Genomic DNA, 21,921 nt, shown 5'->3' with positions numbered 1-21,921 from the left:
TAATTTTGGTTCCAAATTTTTTCCCATTCATTTAGATTTATTGTATAACCAAAATGTGGGGCTCATGCTATCATAGTTGGCTTTACTCGTTCCTCTACCATTAGGTTTTCAAGCAATATACTATATATACTATATACCAGTGTTTCCCAACCGGTGTGCCGCGAGACATGGTCAGGTGTGCTGCGAAGAAAGCAGCTCAGCTTCTGGTCTCGAAACTTTTTGCGAAGAGCAAAAAGTTGTGAGAACGGAAGCTGAGCTTCCTTTTTAGCGCCTTCCAAGTTTTCCGGCAACTGCAGCGCCCCGCCCGGCTGGAGCTTCCCTGGCGGCTGCAGCAGGTGAGTTTTGGTGCCTGGTGGGAGGCTAGTGGCAGTGGAAGGGCGGCGCACAGTGGGAGGGTGATGGCGGCGGCAGTGGCAGCCACAGCGGGTAGTAACCGTGGGGCAGCAGCAGAGTGGTCAGCTGTGAGGCGGAGCTCCAGAACAGAGGGACAGACGGCGGCGGCTGGACATGCTAGAATTGCGTGGCTGGCACTTACCTGCCGCCACCGGTGCCTCCGTTCCGAAGCTCTGCCTCACAGCTGATGACCTTGCCGCCGCCCCACGGCTACTACCCGCTGCGGCTGCTGAGAGAAAGAGAGAGGGAGAGAGGGGGGAGAGAAAGAGATAGCAAGAGAGGGAGAGGGAGAAAGAGAGAGGGAAAGAGGGGGGAGAGAAAGAGAGAGGGAGAGAGGGGGGAAGAGAAAGAGAGAGAAAGAGATAGCAAGAGAGGGAGAGAGAGAAAGAGAGAGGGAGAGGAGGAGAGAGAAAGAGAGAGAAAGAGATAGCAAGAGAGGGAGAGAGAGAAAGAGAGAGGGAGAGAGGGGGGAAGAGAAAGAGAGAGAAAGAGATAGCAAGAGAGGGAGAGACAGAAAGAGAGAGGAAGAGGGGGAGAGAGAAAGAGATAGCAAGAGATAGCAAGAGAGGGGGGAGAGTAAGAGATAGCAAAAGAGAGGGAGAGAGGGGGGAGAGAAAGAGAGATAGCAGGAGAGGGAGAGAGAGAAAGAGAGAGGGAGAAAGAGGGGGAAGGAGGGTGAGGCAAAGACATAGAGGGAGGGAAGGAGGGAGAGAGAAGGAGGGCAAAAAAGAGAGGAAGGAAGGGAGAAACAAAGAGATGGAGAGAGGGGGAAAGAAAGAGGAAGGAAGGGAGAGAGAGAAAGAGGGAGAGAGAGAGAAATAGAGTGAAAGGGAGGAAGAGAGAGAATTTTTTTGTCCAAACTTCCCCCCCCCCCCGCTCAATGTTCCCCAGGATTTTCTAAATGTGAATAATGTGCCGCGGCTCAAAAAAGGTTGGGAAACACTGCTATATACAATATACTAATATACTATATATACTATATATACAATATACTATATATGGAGGAGTGAAGAGCCCTTCACTCCTCCACTCGAAACAGAATACCCTACGAAAGCAGACTATCAATCCTAGGTCTAGAAAGCTTAGAACTACGTCGCCTAAAACACGATCTAGGTATTGCCCACAAGATTATATGCTGCAATGTTCTACCTGTCACTGACTACTTCAGCTTCAATTGCAACAACACAAGAGCACGCAACAGATTCAAACTTAATATTAACCGCTCCAAACTTGACTGTAAAAAATATGACTTCACAACCGAGTTGTCGAAGCGTGGAACTCATTACCTGACTCAGTAGTGTCAACCCCTAACCCCCAACATTTTTCCCTTAGACTATCCATGATTGATCTCTCCAGGTTCCTTAGAGGTCAGTAAGGGGCATGCATAAGTGCACCAGTGTGCCTTCCGTCCCCTGTCCAATTGTGTCTCCTTATCTCATTTATCTTTTCTTCCTTTCAAATATGTTCAACTATACTTTTCTTCTATTCTTTTCTTTATTTATATTATTACATATCTATTCTCTTCAATGTGTATTATGTATTGGACAAAATAAATAAATAAATAAAATAAAAATAAATAAATATCTTTGCTATCATTTTAACGTCTGATCCTAAAAGAACACTGTCCAACTCATTATGTTTTTGAAAGCCAAATTTTCTTTTATCCTCATTAAATTTTGATTTAATTTGCAAGTAATTTATCCAATCCAAATTTATTCCTTTGTTTGCTATAGTCTGTTTAGATAGTATTTCATTGTTTTCGTCCAATATTTGTTGATATGTGATTTTCCTATCTTTTGTCCAGGATGTTGGGTATGTTATGGCCTCAAATGGAGAGATCCATTTTGGGATTGTTTGATAAAATTGTTTTTTTATTTGGATCCAGTTATCTATTATGCTTTTCCTTATGTAGTGTGTTTTAAAGTATGAATGTTTTTTATATTTATCATTACCAAGAAATGTATGCCAGCTGGTCCGGAGGTCAAAACCCTCCAGAGTTAATATCCTAGTGCTTTGGAGGACTATCCAGTCCTTTGTCCGTTCTAAAATCACTGCCTGGTAGTACAGTTTGAAGTTTGGCAAGCTGAATCCCCCTCTGCTCCTATGATTCTGTAACAATTTTAATTTTACAGGATTAGTAATCATCTTATTTATCCTCTTTTTCATATTTGAGACTTCAAGGAGAGGATTTTTTATCTTTGCAGATATGGTAAGCCTGTTAAATCTGTGTTAACCATCCTTGTTCATTTTAATATGGTCTTTTTCAACTTGCAGAATTACCTACTCAGCTGAGGAATTCTCTGTGTTTAAGTCCATACACTTTAAAATGAATTAAGTTGAAAAGCACTGCATTAGATAATTCAGATAATTCTTTCACTTAGTTCCTGCAGTACAGTTTTCAGAACCATGTTGCTAGTGGCAATTAGGTACCACCCTAGGAATCACTTGTAAAACTTTCAATACAGATATCATGTCTCTAGTTTAGATAATTTATTTTTTCACTAGTGTCTGCAGGAGAAGAAAAAACATTAAAGTGGTGTATGTGTGTGTGCGAAAAATATGGAGGACATTAATTATGGAATTACGCCATCCTGATTTTTGTTTTTTATTTTTGAAACAAACAAAACAAGACAAATAACATGAAGAGGAGCTACAGTTGCTCTGCTCAAAAGTAGAAGTCTTCTTTATACAAAAAGGAAAAACTAATTATAAATTAGATCAAATCAGAGAAATACATTCTAATATAAAACATCACTACATAGCTTGTTCTTTCTAATAAGTTTAACTCTTTGACTTTATATTTCAACATCCTTTTTTAAAAAAATATATTTTTATTGATTTTTATAAAATGGTTACATAAAAAACAAACATAAAACAGTGCACAGTGCATGTGCCCATCACCCAACAGACAAGAAAAACCCCCATCACCACCACCACCCATTACAAGGGGTTCAAAATTTACTAGTTTGTCTATATATATTTCCTTGGCTCTACTTTGCATTAGTTAGATATTACTAAAAGAGTGATTGCAGTTTATTTTTCACATTTACATCACAGATTCTATTCAACATATAACCTTTCACCTTATTCCATCGTGCCATCAGCTTCTCCAGTTTGTTTTCATCAAAATTGTTTAATCTTATTTCCATAATTTCAAAATGTATGTGATCCACCATGTACCAGTACCAATTCTGTAATGTCCATTTTATAGACTCTTTCCAACCCAATACCACTACTGCTTGAGCACTTTCCATTGCTGCGGTTTTTATTTCTTTGAATTCTCCTAGTTCTCTTTGTTTAATTAAAATCGCTATTTCTTTTGTAATTGTCCAATTAATATTTAACATTTTATTAATTTTGTTCTGCACTTCCTTCCAAAATGTCTGAATTTCTACACACTCCCAGAACATATGCATAAAGATTCCCTTCTTTTGGCAACCATGCCAACAATTACCCTTCTCTTTCCCCTGGAAGTGTGCAAGTTGTGCCGGTGTATAGTACCATTTGTGTAAGATTTTCCTTCTCATCTCTTTAACTCTTGTATTTTTAATCTTATGCATATTTTCTACTATTTCTTTCATTTCACTTTCATCTATTTGTAAATCGTTTTGCCAACATCTTGTCAAACTTTTTATTACTTCCTCTTCCACTTGCAATAACATTCTATATATGTTACTAGCTTGAGCTTTTGTATCATTGATCTTTTCTTTTATTATTTTTTCTAAACAATTTTCTTCTCGCAAGAAAGCTTCTTTATTCTCACTTTTATTTAAGTATTTACTTATTGCATTAATCTGCAGCCATTTCTGTTGACCAAGCCACCATTCCAACCGAGTTCTGCTAACTCTCCTGTCCTTCTCATATAATTGTTCAATTCTCATTATCCCTTTGCTATTAAATACTTTTATAATTCTGCTTAAATTAACATCATTACCTGTATTCAATACGTGTAACGTTGTTAATTTTGAATTTCTAGTTCCACATTTTCCCTGCCATTTGGACCATATTTCTAAGCTTGCTTTCAGAGGGTCGGTTAAATTATTGATTTCTATTCTACTCCATTTTTAAAATAATAGCTCTTTATTATTTATATTATTAATTTCCTTTTCCAATTTCACCCACTTCTTTTCCCCCCATAACTGTAATTCCATTAATCTTTCTATTTGAAACGCTTCTCTATATAATACTAAGCACGGGCTCCCCCCCCCCCCTCTTTCTCGTGGGCAAACTGCCATTTTTTCTTATTCTAGGCCTTTTGTTTCCTTCAATCCAAGAATTTAATTTACTATCCCATTCTCTCAATTTTTCACCAGGAAAAGTACCTGGTAAAACCAGAAATAAATACATCATTTTTGGTATTATCATCATTTTAAGGGCTCTGATCTTGGCAATTCTTCTCAACCTTTTTCCCCTCCAATTTTTTATCTGCTTTTGAATTCTCTTCCATATTAAATTATAGTTGGCCGTCGCAATTTTCATAGGATTCTTAAACAACCAAATTCCTAGATATTTCATTTTTTTACATCCTAGTTTCAATCCTGATACTTTTTGTATCTCAATTTGCTCTTTAGGGCCTATATTTAAACAAATTATCTCTGATTTCTCTATATTAACCATAAGTCCCGATTGGTCTTTGAATTCCTGGAGCAAGATCATTATTCTTTTCATCATTTCAATTGGGGTTTCAGACAACACTATAGCATCATCTGCAAAAAGATTTAATTTTAATTCAAGTTTTCCTATTTGATAACCTCTCCATTCCTTGTCATTTCTAATTTTATTTGCTAAAACCTCAATTGCCAATGCGAATAACATTGGGGATAGTGGACAACCCTGCTTAGTTCCATTCTGAATTTTAATCCTCTGTTCTGTTGCCATTTACTCTAATATAAGCTATATTATCCTTATAAATTGTTTCTATAATTCTACAAAGTGAATCTCCCATATTTAAATCTTTACATAATTGAAACAATTAATCATGGTTAACTTTATCAAAAGCTTTGTACACATCTAGCTTTAAAATACCTAATTTTCTTTTGGTAGTGGTAGCATGGTGTATCACATTAACGATGTTTCTAATTGGTTCATAAATCTTTCTTCCTTTAACAAATCCATATTGGTCTTCTCCAATTATCTTTGGTAAGATATTCTCTACCCTGTTTGCCAATATTTTCATAAATATTTTGTAATCCTGGTTAAGTAAGCTGATAGGGCGATAGGAACTTGGGTCCATTAAATCATGATCCGGCTTTGGGATAGTTATAATTTCTGAAATTTTCCACGACTGTGGGGTTTCAAAAGTCTCAAATACATTATTAAACAAATTTTCCAGATGCGGTAATAATTCATTCTTATAAGTCTTATAATATTCACCAGTAAAACCGTCTGGGCCTGGGGCTTTAACAGGTTTCAACCCTTTCATAACTCTAGATATCTCGTCATTTGTTATTTTTGCATTTAAAATTTGTCTATCTTCTTCCGTTAATTTCTCATTAACCTCTATCGTTTGCATTGTAATATGTTCTTTTTTGTATAAATTCCCATAAAAATCACTCATTATTTTTTCCATTTCTGTATTACTACGTTTTATTGCACCTTCCTTATCCTTTAAAGCAGAGATATGGGATTTCTCCTTTCTTTTTTTCAAATAATGTACCATTTCTTTCATTGATTTGTTCCCCCAACCCATAATTCTCTGTTTTACAATCATCTTCATTTTATTCCATCTCTCTTCCTCAAGAGATTGTAATTTCTTTTTCTTAAATAATAATAATATATTCCAAGCTCTATTTCTTGTAGTTTTCAAAGTCTCTTGAATTAAATCTATCTCTTTTAATAGACTTTCTCTTTCAGCTTCCCAGGATTTCCTAATAAAAGCTTCGGTGCTAATACAATTACCTCTCATAACAGCCTTGTGTGTATCCCAAACTATTGTTTGCTTAGTTTCTCCTGTTTCGTTAATACTAAAGAATTCACTCAACTCCTTTTGTAATTTGAGTCTATTTTTCTCACTAGCCGAAACCACAGGGTTATATCTCCAAATCCTTTGTTGCCTACTAACATCCATTTCAATCACTGCTAACAGTGGAGCATGATCTGATAACCAAATGCTTTTAACTTCTGCTTTATTGAGATGTACCTCCCCTGTTTTGCTCATTAATATATAATCAATGCAACTAAATTTATTATATCTTGCCGAATAAAATGTATCCCCGTTTACTATGTTTTCATGGAGGTCCAACATATTAATTTTATTTAAATGTAACTTTTTCTTTTCTCCCCTCCCTGCTGTTAATTCCAAGTTGAAATCGCCTGCTAAAATCACTGTGCCTTCCGCAAAATTGTCTAATTTACGCTTTACATTCATTATAAATTGTTTTGCATTTACATTGGGGGCATAGATTACTGCTAAAGTTACTGCCTTATTATTTATTTTCCCCTTAATAAATAGCATTCTGCCATCTTTGTCTCTTTTAATATTAATTAATTGAAATAATACTCTTTGGTTAACCAAGATGGCGACTCCTCTGCTTTGTGCCGTCCCTCTCGACTCGTAGACCCGTTGCCACTCGCTATTGGTAACTAATTTATCTGATCTTTTCCTCCTTTTATGAGTTTCTGATAAAAATAAGATATCAGCTCTACTATCCCTAGCCAGCTTCATAATTCTATAACGTTTTTTCTATGATGAAAGACCATTTACATTTAACAACAATATCACTGTTTCACCCATTTTACATAGTTTTAAGTGTGTTTCCCCCTCCTGCAAAACAGAGCCTGTTGGAAAAGTATTTGTTAATTGTCTTGAACCCCCACCCCAGTGCCCCTTCCCTTGCGCCCCTCCCTAAGGGGAGGCAACGAAAAGAATTTTCGTTATCCAAGAGGCACTCCTGAATTTGCGTTCCACTAGAGACCTCCCCCATCTCTCCCCTTTTAATGCAGTAAAGAAAGACCCCCCTCCTTCCCTCTTTATCCCTTGTTAGTTAGCGTAGAGTACACAAATAAGAAGTTAATTAGTTGAGAACAATAATACCATGTTGGCAGATCAGCTCAGTTCAGTTCATTATTTCTTCTTCTGACGCGTGATTCTTGGTTCTTCTTTTTTTCCCTTTTCTTGGAGTAAATCAAGTTCCTTTTGTAGAGCTGCAATTTTTTCATTTTTTCTTTGTTCTGCTGCGCGAGTTGGTTGGAGTGTAAACAGATCATCTTCTCCTCTTCAATCTCTTCCATCTCCTACTGCTGGCTTGCTCTTCGCTGTTGATGCCTGGAAATTAACATTTGAATCGATCCCCAGCTGTTGGAGCAGTTTCTCCCCCTCATCCAGGGATCTTGCCTGGAAAACTTTGGAATCTTTAAAGACAATTATTGTAGCTGGATAACGCCATGTGAAACGGATTCCTCCTTCATATAGTTGGGACGTGATGCCTCTCATTTGGTTTCTCATCTTGAGTGTTTCTGCAGACAAGTCTTTTAAAACGCGTATTGGAGTGGCTTTATAATGTAAGTTTGGAATCTGCTTTAGTTCTCTGAAAATTTCTGCTGCTCTCCTTTCCGAAGTAAATCTTACGATAACATCCTTTTGATCTCCTTGACTCCGAGAACCAAATGCCCAATGTGCTCTTTCATATTCACCTGGATCACATTTAATGTTATTTTCATCAAACCATTGATGAATTGCTTGGATAAGACGTTTACCCTCAGCAAAATCTTGTTTAAATCCTCTGAAACGCAGATTAGCTCTTCTTTCTCTGTCCTCTAAATTATTTAGTTCCTGGCGACTTTTCCCCTCCTCCAGTTTCACAATTCTCTGATCTTGTGTTTTCGACTGCTCTTTTAAATCTGTTACGCCAGCCCCAACGGCAGCTATTTCCTTCTGCATCTCTTTGAGTAGCTGCCCCATATTAGCAAATGCCGTTAACAATGAATCCATTTTTCCCTCCAGATCCGTAGTAGTCGCCATCTTTCCTTTGTTCTTACTTTTTCCCCTACTCACGTTTAGAACTGCAGCTTGCTCCTTCTTTGCTTCTTATTTGTAAAGTTTTCAAAAACTCAGTTCAATCCGCTCCCCCTCAATCCGCTTTTCACCAAGCTAGAGAGGGTTGTCAGGGGTTAACTTTCACTTTTCCTAATTCACATTAGGGAGCTCTCTGTAGATGCGCCTATCTATTCCGGCGCATGCGCAAATCCTATTTCAACATCCTTATACATTTTTTTTAATCCCACCAAACATATACCATCTGCCAAATATTATAGAATTCAGATTCTTCTTGGTTATTCTTCTTGGCCTCGTCATCATATCTAGCTCTGCACATTCTTTATTTTTCTTTATTTATTTATTCATTTTGTCCAATACACAAATACATAGGAAGAAAAATAAACATATATAAGGGTAAAAGTGAACTTAGAGGAGAGGACATCTGAAAGGAAGAAAATATATATGGTAAGTGAGAGAAAGGAAAGACAATTGGACAGGGGACGAAAGGCACACCAGTGCACTTATGTACGCCCCTTACTGGCCTCTTAGGAACCTGGAGAGGTCAATCATGGATAGTCTAAGGGAGAAATGTTGGGGGTTAGGGGTTGACACTATTGAGTCCGGTAATGAGTTCCATGCTTTGATAATTCGATTGTTGAAATCATATTTTTTACAGTCATTAACTACATTCTATAATTTTCCTAAGTACTTCTTCATTCAGTGTTTCCATTTCTTTCCATCTTTGTGCAAAAAAGAACCTAGCCGCTACTAATATATGAATTATTAAGTAATATATTTCTTTTTTGTATTTATTATTTGAGATACCTAATAAAAAAAAATTCTGGGGTCTTCTTGATTTCTTGCTGCGTAATTTCAACCATCTTTCCACCATATTCCAATAGTTCTTTCCTTTTGAGCAAGTCCATCATAAATGATAGTAAGTGCCTATTTCTGTTTTACACTTCCAACAATTAGGTGATTTGCTTGGGAACATTTTTGAAATTCTATTTGGTGGCAAATGCCATCTATAAAACATCTTAATTTGATTTTCTTTAAAAGAAACTGATTTAGTTATTTTCCAGTTATATGTCCAGACCTTTTCCCATATATTTACATCTATTTCTTTTAACTAAGTTTCTACACCAGCTAATCACATTATCGTTTAATATCCAACCTACAGTCTTACAACTAATTAGATATTTATATACTTTCCCAATCAATTTTCCTTGATTTGTAATTAATAATTTCTCTAAGATGTTGTTATCTTTTCTAAATATATATGTTCTTGCATCTTTATGAAATCTGTGCATATTGCCACCAATCTATTACTATACCTTCGTTTTCAGATTCCATTGGTTATCTAATATATCTTTATATTTCCATATTTTACCTTCTTGTAATAAATTAGGAGGACATATAGCTTCAATCGGGGATATCCATTCTGGCATTACTAAAAAGTGGTCTTTTTTTAATATCATTCCAAACCTCCATAAATGCCTTTATAATTGTATGCCTCTTAAAGTAGGAATGTGTTTTATACTTCTTATACCATATGAAAGCATGCCAGCCTAACATTAAATCATGGCCTTCCAAATTTAATAGCCTTCTGTTTTCTAAAGTAAGCCATTCTTTGATCCAAGAAAAAGCTGCTGCTTGTTAATATGATTTCCAATTTGGAAAAGCGAGGCCACCTTTCTCCTTCATATCTTCTAATGCACATTGTTTTATTCTAGTTTTTTTTACTATGCCATATAATTTTTTTTTGTTATCTTTGTTAATTCTTTAAAGAAATTTCCACCTGGGTTTATAGGAATTACCTGGAATAAAAACAGAACTTTGGGTAAAATATTCATCTTAATTGTGGAAATTCTTCCAAGTAATGATAACTGTAAGTTATTCCATATTTCTAAATCCTTTTTAATTTGGCTTAAAAGTTTCATATAGTTATCATTTTTTAATGAAATAGATTTAGCTGAAATCCAAATACCCAAATATTTTACTTTGTTTGTAATCTTCATTTTTGTCATTTTGTCTAGTTGTTTTATCTGAAAATCCATCATATTTTTGGTTAGTAATTGTGTCTTATTTTTATTAATTTTCAAACCTGCTACGTTCCCATATTTTTCTATTAAATCTATTAATTTTGATATTGAAGTTAAGGGATCTTCTATTATGAAAGCTACATCATCTGCAAATGCTTGTGCTTTATAGGATTCTTTTTTAATCTCTAAACCTTTAATATTATTATTTGTTCTTACTTTTATTAATAAAGTTTCTAATGTTAAAATAAATAACAGTGGTGAAATAGGGCAACCCTGTCTAACTCCTCTTTGTATTTCAAACTTTTCTGTCTGATCATTATTCAAGATAATTTTAGCCGTTTGATTTGAATATATAGCATCAATTATATTGAAAAGTTTGGTACCGAAATTCATTTCGTTTAATTGCAGTTTCATAAAGGACCAATCAACATTATCAAAGCATCTAAGAATACTAATGCCATTTGTTTTTCTGGATGTTGTTCATAATATTCTAGCGTATTTATAATTGTCCTCAACTTATTTTTAATCAGTCTACCTGGTAAAAATCCATTTTTGTCTTCATGTATTATTCCATTCATAATATTTTTATGTCTAAAGGCATATACCGAAACAAAAATTTTGTAGTCTACATTTAATAAGGATATTGGCCTATAATTTTGGATTTTTTCCTTCTCTGTTCCTGGTTTGTGTATTAAAGTTATTAAGGCTTCCAACCAGGATTTTGGTATTTTGCCATCTGCGATTATCTTATTAAAAATCTCTAACATATTTGTAGTAAGTATGTTGCTATTTAATTTAGAAAATTCTGCCGGTATGGCATTGGGTCCGGTAGTTTTATTATTTTTCTGGCTCTTAAGTACTTGTTGTAATTTGACCATTGTAAATGGTACATTAAGCTTTTGTTGTTGTTCTTCTGTTATTGTTGGTAAATCTATTGAATTTAAAAATTCAAAAGCCTTATCTTCTGCAATTTCTTCTTTTTGGTATATTTTTTTTTATAAAATTCTGACACCATCTCCTTCTTTTCATCTGTTCTATATCTCATTATGCCTTTACTATCTTCTAATTTCTTTATTATTTTAGATTCTCTATGGTTCCTTAATTTATGTGCTAACCAACATTCCGGTTTATTTGCATGTTCAAAATATTCCTGTTTAGCACTTTTTATTTTTTCAGCTATTTGTTCTTGTTCTATCAAATTTATTTTATGTTTTATTAAACCCATTTTCCCTTTAACTGTATTATCATCTTGTGATACTGCTTCTAAATCTTTTAATTCTTCCACTAATTGTTGGAATTGTTTCTTTTTCTCTTTTTTTTTTTTTTTGCCATATAGGAAATTGTCAGGCTGCATATATACGCCTTTGTTGTGTCCTACAAATTTTGTGGTGTTATTTCTATATTTTTATTTATATTAAAGAAAATTTCTAATTCTCTTTCTATCCATTCTGTATATTGAGGATCTCGTAACATATTTCTATTCATTCACCAATTGCTAGATTTTTTGTTTCCTTTCCAAGAAATTACTAATGGATTGTGATCTGCCCAGTTGTTTGTGTTTGTTTCTATTTCAATATTCGAGATATATTCTGAAGTGTGTGCTGGGGCCCATGCTATGTCTATTCTGGTCCAAATTTTATGGGGATTTGAATAAAAGGTATATTGTTTATTTAATGGATGACGTTCACGCCAAATATCTTGCAATAATAATTCTGAACTCATTTTCCAAAATGTTGTTGGTAAAATTGTTTTCTTTTTCTTATCTTTCTTTTTACCTGAATAGTAAATTTGACTTTTAGAAATAGCATTAAAATCTCCAACTATTATCATATTTTCAATAGATAACTCGATTATTTTGTCATGTAATTTCTTATAAAATTGTTTTTGATTTTCATTTGGTGCATAGATTGATACAATGATGAGAGGTTCTGTTTCTAATTTTACTTGTAACATTAGGATTCTACTCTCTTGATCACTGTATAGTTGTTTAGTCTCAATTGTTTCATCTATATAAACTGCAATACCTCTTTTTTTTGGTTGGCTAAACTGGTAAAAATATTACCTAGTTTTTGATTGCATAATAGTTTTCTATTCAATTTTTTAATATGTACTTCTTGTAAAATTATAATTTGCGCTCTTTGTTTTTTAAGCTTAGAAAATATTTGATTTCTTTTTCTTGGGTTATTTAATCCATTTACGTTGACAGAAAAAAAATTGATATCAGACCACATGTCTATTTGTAATATTTCTTGGTTTCTTTGGGTTCTCGTAGTCTACTACTTAAGACCAATTCTTGTTGTATTTGTGGCTGTTTTCTCTTAGCACCTTGAGCCTCCTCCCTCTCTTTACAGGCAGCCCCCTGTTCCTCTTCTCTTTCTTTAATTTCTTTGTGAGGTTGTTCTGACCTATTCAGGCCAGTGTCTTAAAAAAAAGCCCTCCTGTTTTTTGATACCCTCTCTACTGCTGCAGTTACTCTACCTTACTATATTCATAGATGCTAAGATTTTCCAATTAATCATTATATAATCAAATAGAAAATATCCTTTATTTTTATTTTTTCTCTTGAACATACAAACATGCATATATATCATACAATATACTAAAATGCAATACAATGTAGTACAGTATTATTTTTGAAAATAAACTTACATGATCTCCTTGGAAGCCTTTTTGTCCTAGGTCACCAGGAGGGCCCTTGGGTCCTGTATTGCCCTAAAGATATATGATACTTGTGTAAAACAATTCTGCTTAGATGTGTTTGTTTCAAAATTCATGTTAGATTGAATTGCAATTGCTTTAAATTGAGAAACACTTAACTTTGATGACATTTTAATAATAACCCTGTACTGTAACATGACTTACATATTGGTTAAAAATTCAAATTGATTTTATCTAAAGATGATTAGGGGACTGGAGGCTAAAATATATGAACAACAGTTGCAGGAACTGGGCATGGCTAGTTTAATGAAAAGAAGGATCAGGGGAGACATGGTAGCAGTGTTCCAGTATCTCAGGGGTTGCCACAAAGCAGAGGGATTCAATCTATTTTCCAAAACACCTGAGGGTAGAAAAAGAAGCAATGGGTGGGAACTAAATAAGGAGAGAAGTAATGTACAATTAAGTCAAAATTTCCTGACAGTTAGAACAATTAATCAGTGTAACAGCTTGCCTCCAGAAGATGTAAATGCTCCAACACTGGAAGTTTTTAAGATGATGTTGGATATGTATTTGTCTGAAGTACTGTAGGGTTTCCTGCCTAAGCAGGAGGTTGGATTAGAAGACCTCCAAAATCCCTTCCAACTCTGTTGTTGTTGTTATTATTATTATTGATGTCTTCTCAGAAGTAAATCCAATCTCATCCATTTAAGCTTACAGCTCTAAAAGTATTTTTACAACTTAAATTTTTTTAAAATATTTTTTTATTTGTAAATACTACTTAGGGAATATTCCACACAGACAGTGGAAACATTTGGAAACCAAGGACCCAGAATATGGCATGGCTTATTTTGTGGCTGTGGATTGCCGGCCATGTGACCAGGTGGAAGTGACTTAAAGGTCATGTGATTAAAGGTGGCCAACTTGATGTCACTCATGTCGAGGGTTTGGGTTTGGGTTAGGGTGCCTGGTCTTTCCTTGCCTCAAAAAAATATAATTTCCCTATCTATTTACTATTACTTAACATCCAAAATATACTATTTAATTCTATGTATATATGCCATACGTGTACACACATATTACACACAGCACATGAAAATATGCATTCTCTACTATATAAACTGTATGTGTATCTACACACACACACACATACATACAGCTCTTCTAAAATTATACACATTCAGCATCATTTACTGTGATAGGAAAAACATACCCAGAGCCCAGAAGCGAAAAAAAGAAATTAAAAAATCAATTTTTTTTCTACCGGTTCTGCGTACCTGACTAAAATTTTTCTATCGGTACTGCATACCCAGCAGTGGGCTACAAGCCGGGATGCTAAATTGTGCTAGCCACTGTGGCTCATAAGTTCTTGCGGGGCTAGCACAATTTTGCTGCTGCACCTGTGGAGGTAGCCAAATCGCACACAGAGTCGCAGGTGCACCTGTGTTTCAGCATGCGTGGAATAAAAAAAACCTCACTGAAACATGGGCACATTAAATGCCAGATTAAATGAGACTAACTATCATTCATGGAGTATATAAATGCAAAGTTTATTGATAAGAGAAGGACTTTGGGATGTGATAGCTCTGATGATAATGATGTAGAAAAACAAAAACTGGATCAAAGATCAAAAGCAACATAGTTTTGGCCGTGGAGGACATCCAGTTCATTAACATAAAAAGTGACCACAGTGCATTTGAGGTTTGGCAGAGATTCAAAGAGTTATATCAAAGATAAACAGCTGGTGCCAAGGTCGTTTTAACACGACAGTTTAATTTGAAACTTCAGCCAGGAGAATATATTAATATCCATTTAAACAAGATGAAGGAGAGGGGCATGGTCACCGGCCTGGTGAGACAGAATCTCCTGCATTCTGACAGCAGGATATCTGAATCCCTGCCATTTGGGGGTTCTGATTCTTTTGAATTGGCCCAAAGCCTTCCTGAAAGGAAGGTGAAGAAGGGGACTTGGCTGAGGGTCTGTTTTGGAGTCAGCATACCCCATGTATACAATGCCTGGAGCCTCCACCAATGGTGGAGTGAAACAGCTTCAGTCGCCATAGCCATGGCTAGACTATGTCTCAGGAAGAGACTTGTTACTTAGTTGGAAGTCATCCAGAAAGAAGAAAGGAATTCTTAAAGAGTTGTGCAGGAGGTTGAGTGGACGAAAATTGTGAGTTGGGATGAAGGATTTACCAAAAGTTTTTCTTTTTTAAATAGAACCATTCTTTTGATCAAGGAGAAAGTGATTTGGGGAAGCTGAGCAAGGCGGCTAATTAAATATCGGAACTGTTCAATGTCTATTGACTGCATTGGAAAGCAACAGCTAAGATCCAGGTGGTGGCTTTTGGATGCTTAGATTGATTAAGATTTGGCTTAAAAGACTTAACTTGTTTTAAATTTCAGAATTCTTCCTTCCCCGTTTGGGCTTAACATTTTAAAACTGGAAGTAAGGCCTTTTTTCTTTTTTGGATTAATGGTGCTGCCATCTATTGGAAGAAATTCATAATTCATGGAAGAATTATTTGCTTATTTAATTAACATCTGCTGTTTGGCCTTGAAAAAGGCAAAAAGAAAAAGAGAACCTAAGGGGAGGACAGAATTTCTTTGAAAAGGTGATAAAAGAAGATTGTGGATTTGAACTTTGTACGAACTTCTGAGGGGGAAAAAATAAAAACTCTTGAACTTATTTATCTCACAAATTTGGTGGACATAATATACTAGGCTGTTTAAGAGAATTTGTTTAAACAGCTGCAAAAATAAAAGTCTTTTTTCTATAGACATGGAGAAATCAGAGATTCAGGAGATCAGAGAAAATTTTAATGATATTTGAGGAATGATGATTGAATTTAGAGAATCAATGAGAGACTGTATAGGAATTACTCAAGAAACAAAGGAAGCAAATGATTCAAAAGAGAAAAGTGGAACAGAGGATTTTCCGGGACAACTAGGACAAGATGGAAAACAAGATACGGGCAATATGGAGAATGGATAGACTAAAGGACATGTTATTGAATCGGATTACTTTGTTGCCTTAACAAATGATACTGAAAAAACCATCAAGAATTGTTTGGTCAATGATTGGGCAGTTGATCACATGTTTTACTATGAATATATTGAAACTAGCACAAAAAGAAAATTAAAAGGATGGGATTTGGAGCTAGGGGTTGACCAGACTCAAAAAGAAAACAATATCAAAAGTGATTGGTTGGAAAAATACAAAAAGTTGACATTTGCAAAAATTGAAGGTGTTAAGAGAAGAAATAGAAAGAATGAAATGGAAAGGAGGATTAAAAGGGAATATAAAAAAAGAAAAAAAGAAAAGGGTTTGCTTCAAAGTTATGCTCAGTTTAAAGAAATTGGAGTTTGAGAAGGGTTGATTAAGCTGGAGTACTCTTTCATTTGTTCTTTTTAAACATTAATTCTTTCCCTATTTAGATATGTGAACTTAGGAATTGTGATTTGTTTTAATAGAGTTAGAACAGGGGTCCCCAAACTTTTTACACAGGGGGCCAGTTCACTGCCCCTCAGACTGTTGGAGGGCCGGACTATAAAAAGAACTATCAACAAATCCCTATGCACACTGCACATACCTTATTTTAACATTAAAAAACAAAATGGGAATGTACTATTTAGAGGGGGGGAAGAAGTCTGAAATTCATACATGTTTATGTTTTGTTTTTAATTTTCTTTTGTTAACATCTGATTGGCTAAACAAGGTTTTCTTGGTTTATAGAAAAATGTATAAAATATTTATAGAAAAATATATAAAGAAGGAAGCACTTTGGCATAATGATTAATAAGTTGGAAATATAATTGGTGTTGTACTTTTTGAAGGAACATTAAGGAGGGAATTTAATTAAAAGAAAAGTATGTACCTGGATGACAACATTAGAAAAAAAACTTTTGCAACTTTTTTGATTATTGATATTAGTTACTGACAAAATACCGCATTTTATTCAGGGAAAATTAGATGGTACATTGTATTGGTTGAATGTATGTTGAGAAAAATTTAAAAAAATTTACCCCCCCCCCCAAAAAGTCCTTCCTTCCCCCGCCCCCTCCATTCATTTCATTCTTCCTTCCTTCTTTGTTCCCTCCATTTCTTCTTCCTTCCTTCCTCCTTTCCTTCCTTCCTTTTCCTGCCACTTCTCCTTCTTTCCCTCCCTCCCTCCTTCCCACTTCTCTCTTCCCTCTCCCTTTTTCCCCTTCTTTCTCATTTGTTTTTTTCCCTCTCCCTCGTTCTTTCCCTCCATCATTTTCTCATTTTTCTCTCTCACATTCCCTCCCCCCTCACTTGTTTTCTCTCCTTTTCTCTCTTGCTTTCTTTCTCTCTCTCCTTTTCTTCTCTCTTCCTTCCTCTCTTCTTTCTTTTTCTGCCCTGCAACACGCCGCGGGGTAGTCGGCTGCAAGCAGAAGCTCCCAAGACGGTGGCACCGACGTCGGGTCACAGTACATTGCTGGCGCTGGCCCGCTGGCTGGCCCAGGACGGAGGTGCCAGCCCCATGCCCAGTGCAGCGCCAGCAATGTACGGTGTCCTGCAACACATCAAGCCACCGGCGGCGGTGCCTTGCAGCCAACCGCCCCACCGCCGCCTTACGACTACTGCTGTGCCCTCCCACTTGACCCACGCTGCGCCACCTTCGTGGCTTGCCCTGCTGCCCCGCGCCTACCAGAGCTCCCGGTGCAGCCGAAGCGCAGAGCGGAGTAGGCTGCGGCTGCTTCAGGCCCGCCCCCGAGCTGAGCTTCCTTCGAGGCAAAACTGCAAAGCTCACCTGCCGCCACAAAGGAAGCCGAAGGAAGCTCAACTCAACGAGGACCGGCTGTTGGTCCCTTGAAGCTGCCGCTGCCCACTGTAGAGATCCCTTCGCCCGAACGGAGGCGGCGGGCTCAAGGGACCAAGAGCCGGTCTTTCTCGGCGCTGAATTGTTGCAGCCTCTGAGTCCGCCTCCGGGTGAAGGGATCTCCTCGGGGAGAAAGGAAGGAAGCCAAAGGAAGGAAGCCAAAGGAAGGAAGCCAAAGGAAGGAAGCCAAAGGAAGGAAGCCAAAAGAAGCTCAGCTGAAGGAGGGCCGGCTGTTGGTCCCTTGAAGCTGCCACCGCCACCAATGCCCACTGCGGAGATCCCTTTGCCCGAACGTAGGCGGTGGCGGGTTCAAGGGACCAACAGCTGGTCCTCGTTGAGCTGAGCTTCCTTTGGCTTCCTTCCTTTCTCCCCGAGGAGATCCCTTCGCCCGGAGGCGGACTCAGAGGCTGCAACAAATCAGCGCCGAGAAAGACCGGCTCTTGGTCCCTTGAGCCCGCCGCCTCCGTTCGGGCGAAGGGATCTCTGCAGTGGGCAGCGGCAGCTTCAAGGGACCAACAGCCGGTCCTCGTTGAGCTGAGCTTCCTTTGGCTTCCTTCGAGGCGGCAGGTGAGCTTTGCAGCTTTGCCTCGAAGGAAGCCAAAGGAAGCTCAGCTCGGGGGCGGGCCTGAAGCAGCCGCCGCCGCCTACTCCGCCCCACGCTTCGGCCGTGCCAGGGCCAAGTAAGCCGAGGCTAGGCCCGTCGCCCCCAGCTCCAAGTGCGGGGCCTGGGCGGAGGGCAAGCATCGGGAGGGCCTCCCCGTCGCCTGGCCGGGACGGTGTGGCCGTTAACAAGTTAGTGCGCGGGGGTCCTGATAAATTGTTTACTGCCCCCTCCAGACGCTCTTGCAGGGCTTCCAGGCTCCCTGCGGGGCAGCGAAAAAGCAAAAAAGCAGCACTCTCCCGCTCTCTCTCTCCCTCTCTTTCTTGCTTTATTTTTCTCTCTCGCTCCCTTTCTATGTCTCCCTCTTTCTCTCTCTCTCTCTCCCTCTCCGCAGCAGACCCCCCCAACACCAAAAGTGCCCAAACGCGCGCAAACTTCACCGATGCAAAAAAAAAAAAAAAAAAAAGCAGGAGGGACCAAGACCGTCTGCAGCTGAGTGTCTGGAGAGGAGGCAGAAAGCCAGGGGGCAGGGAGGAAAGCAATTGGCCAATTTCTTTCTCGCCTTTAGGGAGAGGAACTGTTGCTGCTCTGCCATAGGGTGCTTTCCTCCCTGCCCCCTGGCTTTCCTCTTCCTTGCCACCACCAGACGCTCAGCAGCAGAGTGGAGGGGAGATTCGGGAACTTAGTATATTATATGGTAAAATCTTGCACGCTGCTGCGGGCCGGGTAAATAGCCTCAGCGGGCCGCATCCGGCCCGCGGGCCGTAGTTTGGAGACCGCTGAGTTAGAAGTATTGATTATAATAAGATTTGTGGTAGGTGATACTGATTTGAATTAATGCATAAGTGGAATTGATTTTAGAATTATTGGGAAGATTAATGATGTTAATGATTATTAATTGATTGAAAATAAGTATTGATTGGCTAAGTGTTAGATGACTGAAATAATTTTTAAATTTGGGATCAGGTAAATGTATTATTTAGAGGGGAGAAGTAATCTGAAATTTTTATATGTTTATGTTTTGTTTTTAATTTTCTTTGGTTATCATCTGATTGGCTATAAAAGGTTTTTTTGGTTTATAGAAAATTGTATATAAAAAGGAAGAAAGTACTTTGGCATAATATTTAACAAGTTAGAAATATAATTGGTGTATTTTTTGCAGGAACATTAAAGAGGGAAATTAATTAAAATAAAATATATGTAACTGTATGACAAAATTAGAAAAAACAACTTTTGCAACTTTTTTGATGATTGATATCAGTTACTAACAAAATACTGCATTTTATTTATGGAAAACTAAATGGTACATTGTATTGTTTGGATGTACGTTGAGAGAAAAATATAAAAAAATACAAAAAAAACCAAGATGAAAACATTATTTGCAGAGTTGGAATTGCGAGGGTTAACTTTTCCAGAGGATCACAAAGCATATATTGTATTATCATCTCTAGACAAAACATGGGAACAATTTGTGCTTAGTATACAAAGTTTACCTGAAAGTTCTTTGAACCTTGACTTTGTTACATTAAAATTGATGGATTGTGCTAAACAAAGACAGTTTATGGATGGAAGTCAAGAAGAGGCTTCAGCATTTCTGGTGTCAGGGAAAGGTCTTCAAGATAAAGCGAAGTGGATTCTGGATTCGGCTTGCACAGAGCATATCATCAACAACAAAGACTTATTACAGGGTGATTTAAAGACTTCAGAGATAAGCCAGGTTAAATTAGCTGATGGTACAGAAATGAAAGTACAGTTATCTGGGTCAGCTTATATTTCTTGTTTAAACACAACAATAGATAATGTTATTTGTGTACTTACACTAAAATTTTGTTTGTTAAGTGTGGGGAAGTTGACCGCTGAGGGGTATGTAATCCACTTTTATGAAAGGAAATGTTCTATATTGAAAAACACTGTTTTATATGCTGAAGGTGAATTAGAAAATAAATTACATGTGATGAAGGATAAGTCTGAAAAAGGGAATGCTACAAGTATTATAAATCAACCATTATACAATAATTGTATACACTATCTTCACAGAGTATTTAGTCATACTAGTTTTGATTCGTTAAAGAAGTTAACCGATATTTGTGGTTTGAAGGTGAAAGGCTGCAATAAATTTTTGGATACTCAGTTTGCAGCAAAGTAAAAGTAAAAAGATTTCCTATTCCTAGATTTAGCACACGAATTACAAACAGACCTTTTGAGTTGGTTCATGGGGATTTGTCTGGACCATACAAAACTAGTCAAGGAGGGGCTAAATATGTTTTTGTTCTAGTGGATGATTCTTCAAGGTATACATTTTGTATATTGTTAAAATACAAAAGTGAAGTATTTGTAAAATTCAGGGAATGGGTTAACATGATTGACAGTTTACCTGTAAGGTTGAAAAATTGCAGACAGACAGAAGTGGAGAGTTTACTAGTTTACATTTCAAACGATGGCTTAGATTAAAAGGTATATTACATAGACTGACTAATCCCTATTAACCTGTTGAGAATAGATTGTGGAAAGGAAAATAGGAGTATTAAACATTAACATATGAGTTATTAACTGATGCAAATTTGCCTTTTCTTTATTGGGCTGAGGCAATAAACACTGCAACCATCTTGTTAATAGGACATGAAGCTCACGTATAAACCAGACTCCATATTACAGGTTGTATAAGAAAAATCCTAGTTTACAACACCTGATAATTTTTGGTTCCTTTGCATATGTATTAATTCCAGAAGAACAACAGTTAAAGGGACAGCCAAAGTGGAAAAAGCTTAGATTTGTGGGATATGATGGGCATTCCAGGGAATACAGGCTTTCAACTTCTTATGGAAAGGTGGTTATATCAAGAAGTGCAAATTTTGAAAAACATCATGATTGGGAAAAGATTCATTTGAATATGGAAATATTTTTAGAGACCAAACCAACTGAGTTAGGTCAAAGTGAGTTGGAACAAAGAAGTTCTCCAAAAGTAGAAAGCAGTGTGAAACTTGAAGATGAAGAAGAACAAGTATCAGAGCCTGAGGAATCACAAAATATTAGTGAAGAAAGAGTGTTACCCAGACGATCAGAAAGGACTAATATTGGGAAGTCTCCAGAAAGGTATGGCTATTCACAGAGTATTTATGTGTATAGTGTTTTAAGTGAACCATGTAGCTATGATGATATGTTACAGAGGTCACTAGAAGAAAATTAGAGATGTAAACAAGCTATGATGGTTGAATATGAAGTACTACAGAAACAGGAAGTATTTGACATTGTTGATCTGCCCAAAGATAGAAAAATAATTGGATCTAAGTGGGTGTTTAGATTAAAGTTAATGCCTAACTGCAGTATGAAGTATAAAGCAAGGCTTGTAGCACAGGGATTAATCCAAAATTATTTACAAAACTTTGACAAAACCTATTCACCCACTGCTAAA

General features: G+C 36.9%; 1 protein-coding gene across 1 annotated transcript in view; it reads right to left on the bottom strand.

Moving 5' to 3' along the window:
* Positions 1–21,921, bottom strand: part of LOC139153837 (collagen alpha-6(VI) chain-like) — a 270,910-nt gene that overhangs the window by 125,166 nt on the left and 123,823 nt on the right. Inside the window, 1 exon segment of the mRNA XM_070728258.1 lies at positions 13,060–13,122. Coding sequence (XP_070584359.1) covers positions 13,060–13,122 — 63 coding nt within the window.

Source organism: Erythrolamprus reginae, chromosome Z (assembly GCF_031021105.1).
Source record: "Erythrolamprus reginae isolate rEryReg1 chromosome Z, rEryReg1.hap1, whole genome shotgun sequence".
Classification (NCBI taxonomy): domain Eukaryota; kingdom Metazoa; phylum Chordata; class Lepidosauria; order Squamata; family Dipsadidae; genus Erythrolamprus; species Erythrolamprus reginae.
The sequence above is the reverse complement of the archived record's forward strand: the minus strand, read 5'-3'. Positions and strand labels throughout refer to the sequence as shown.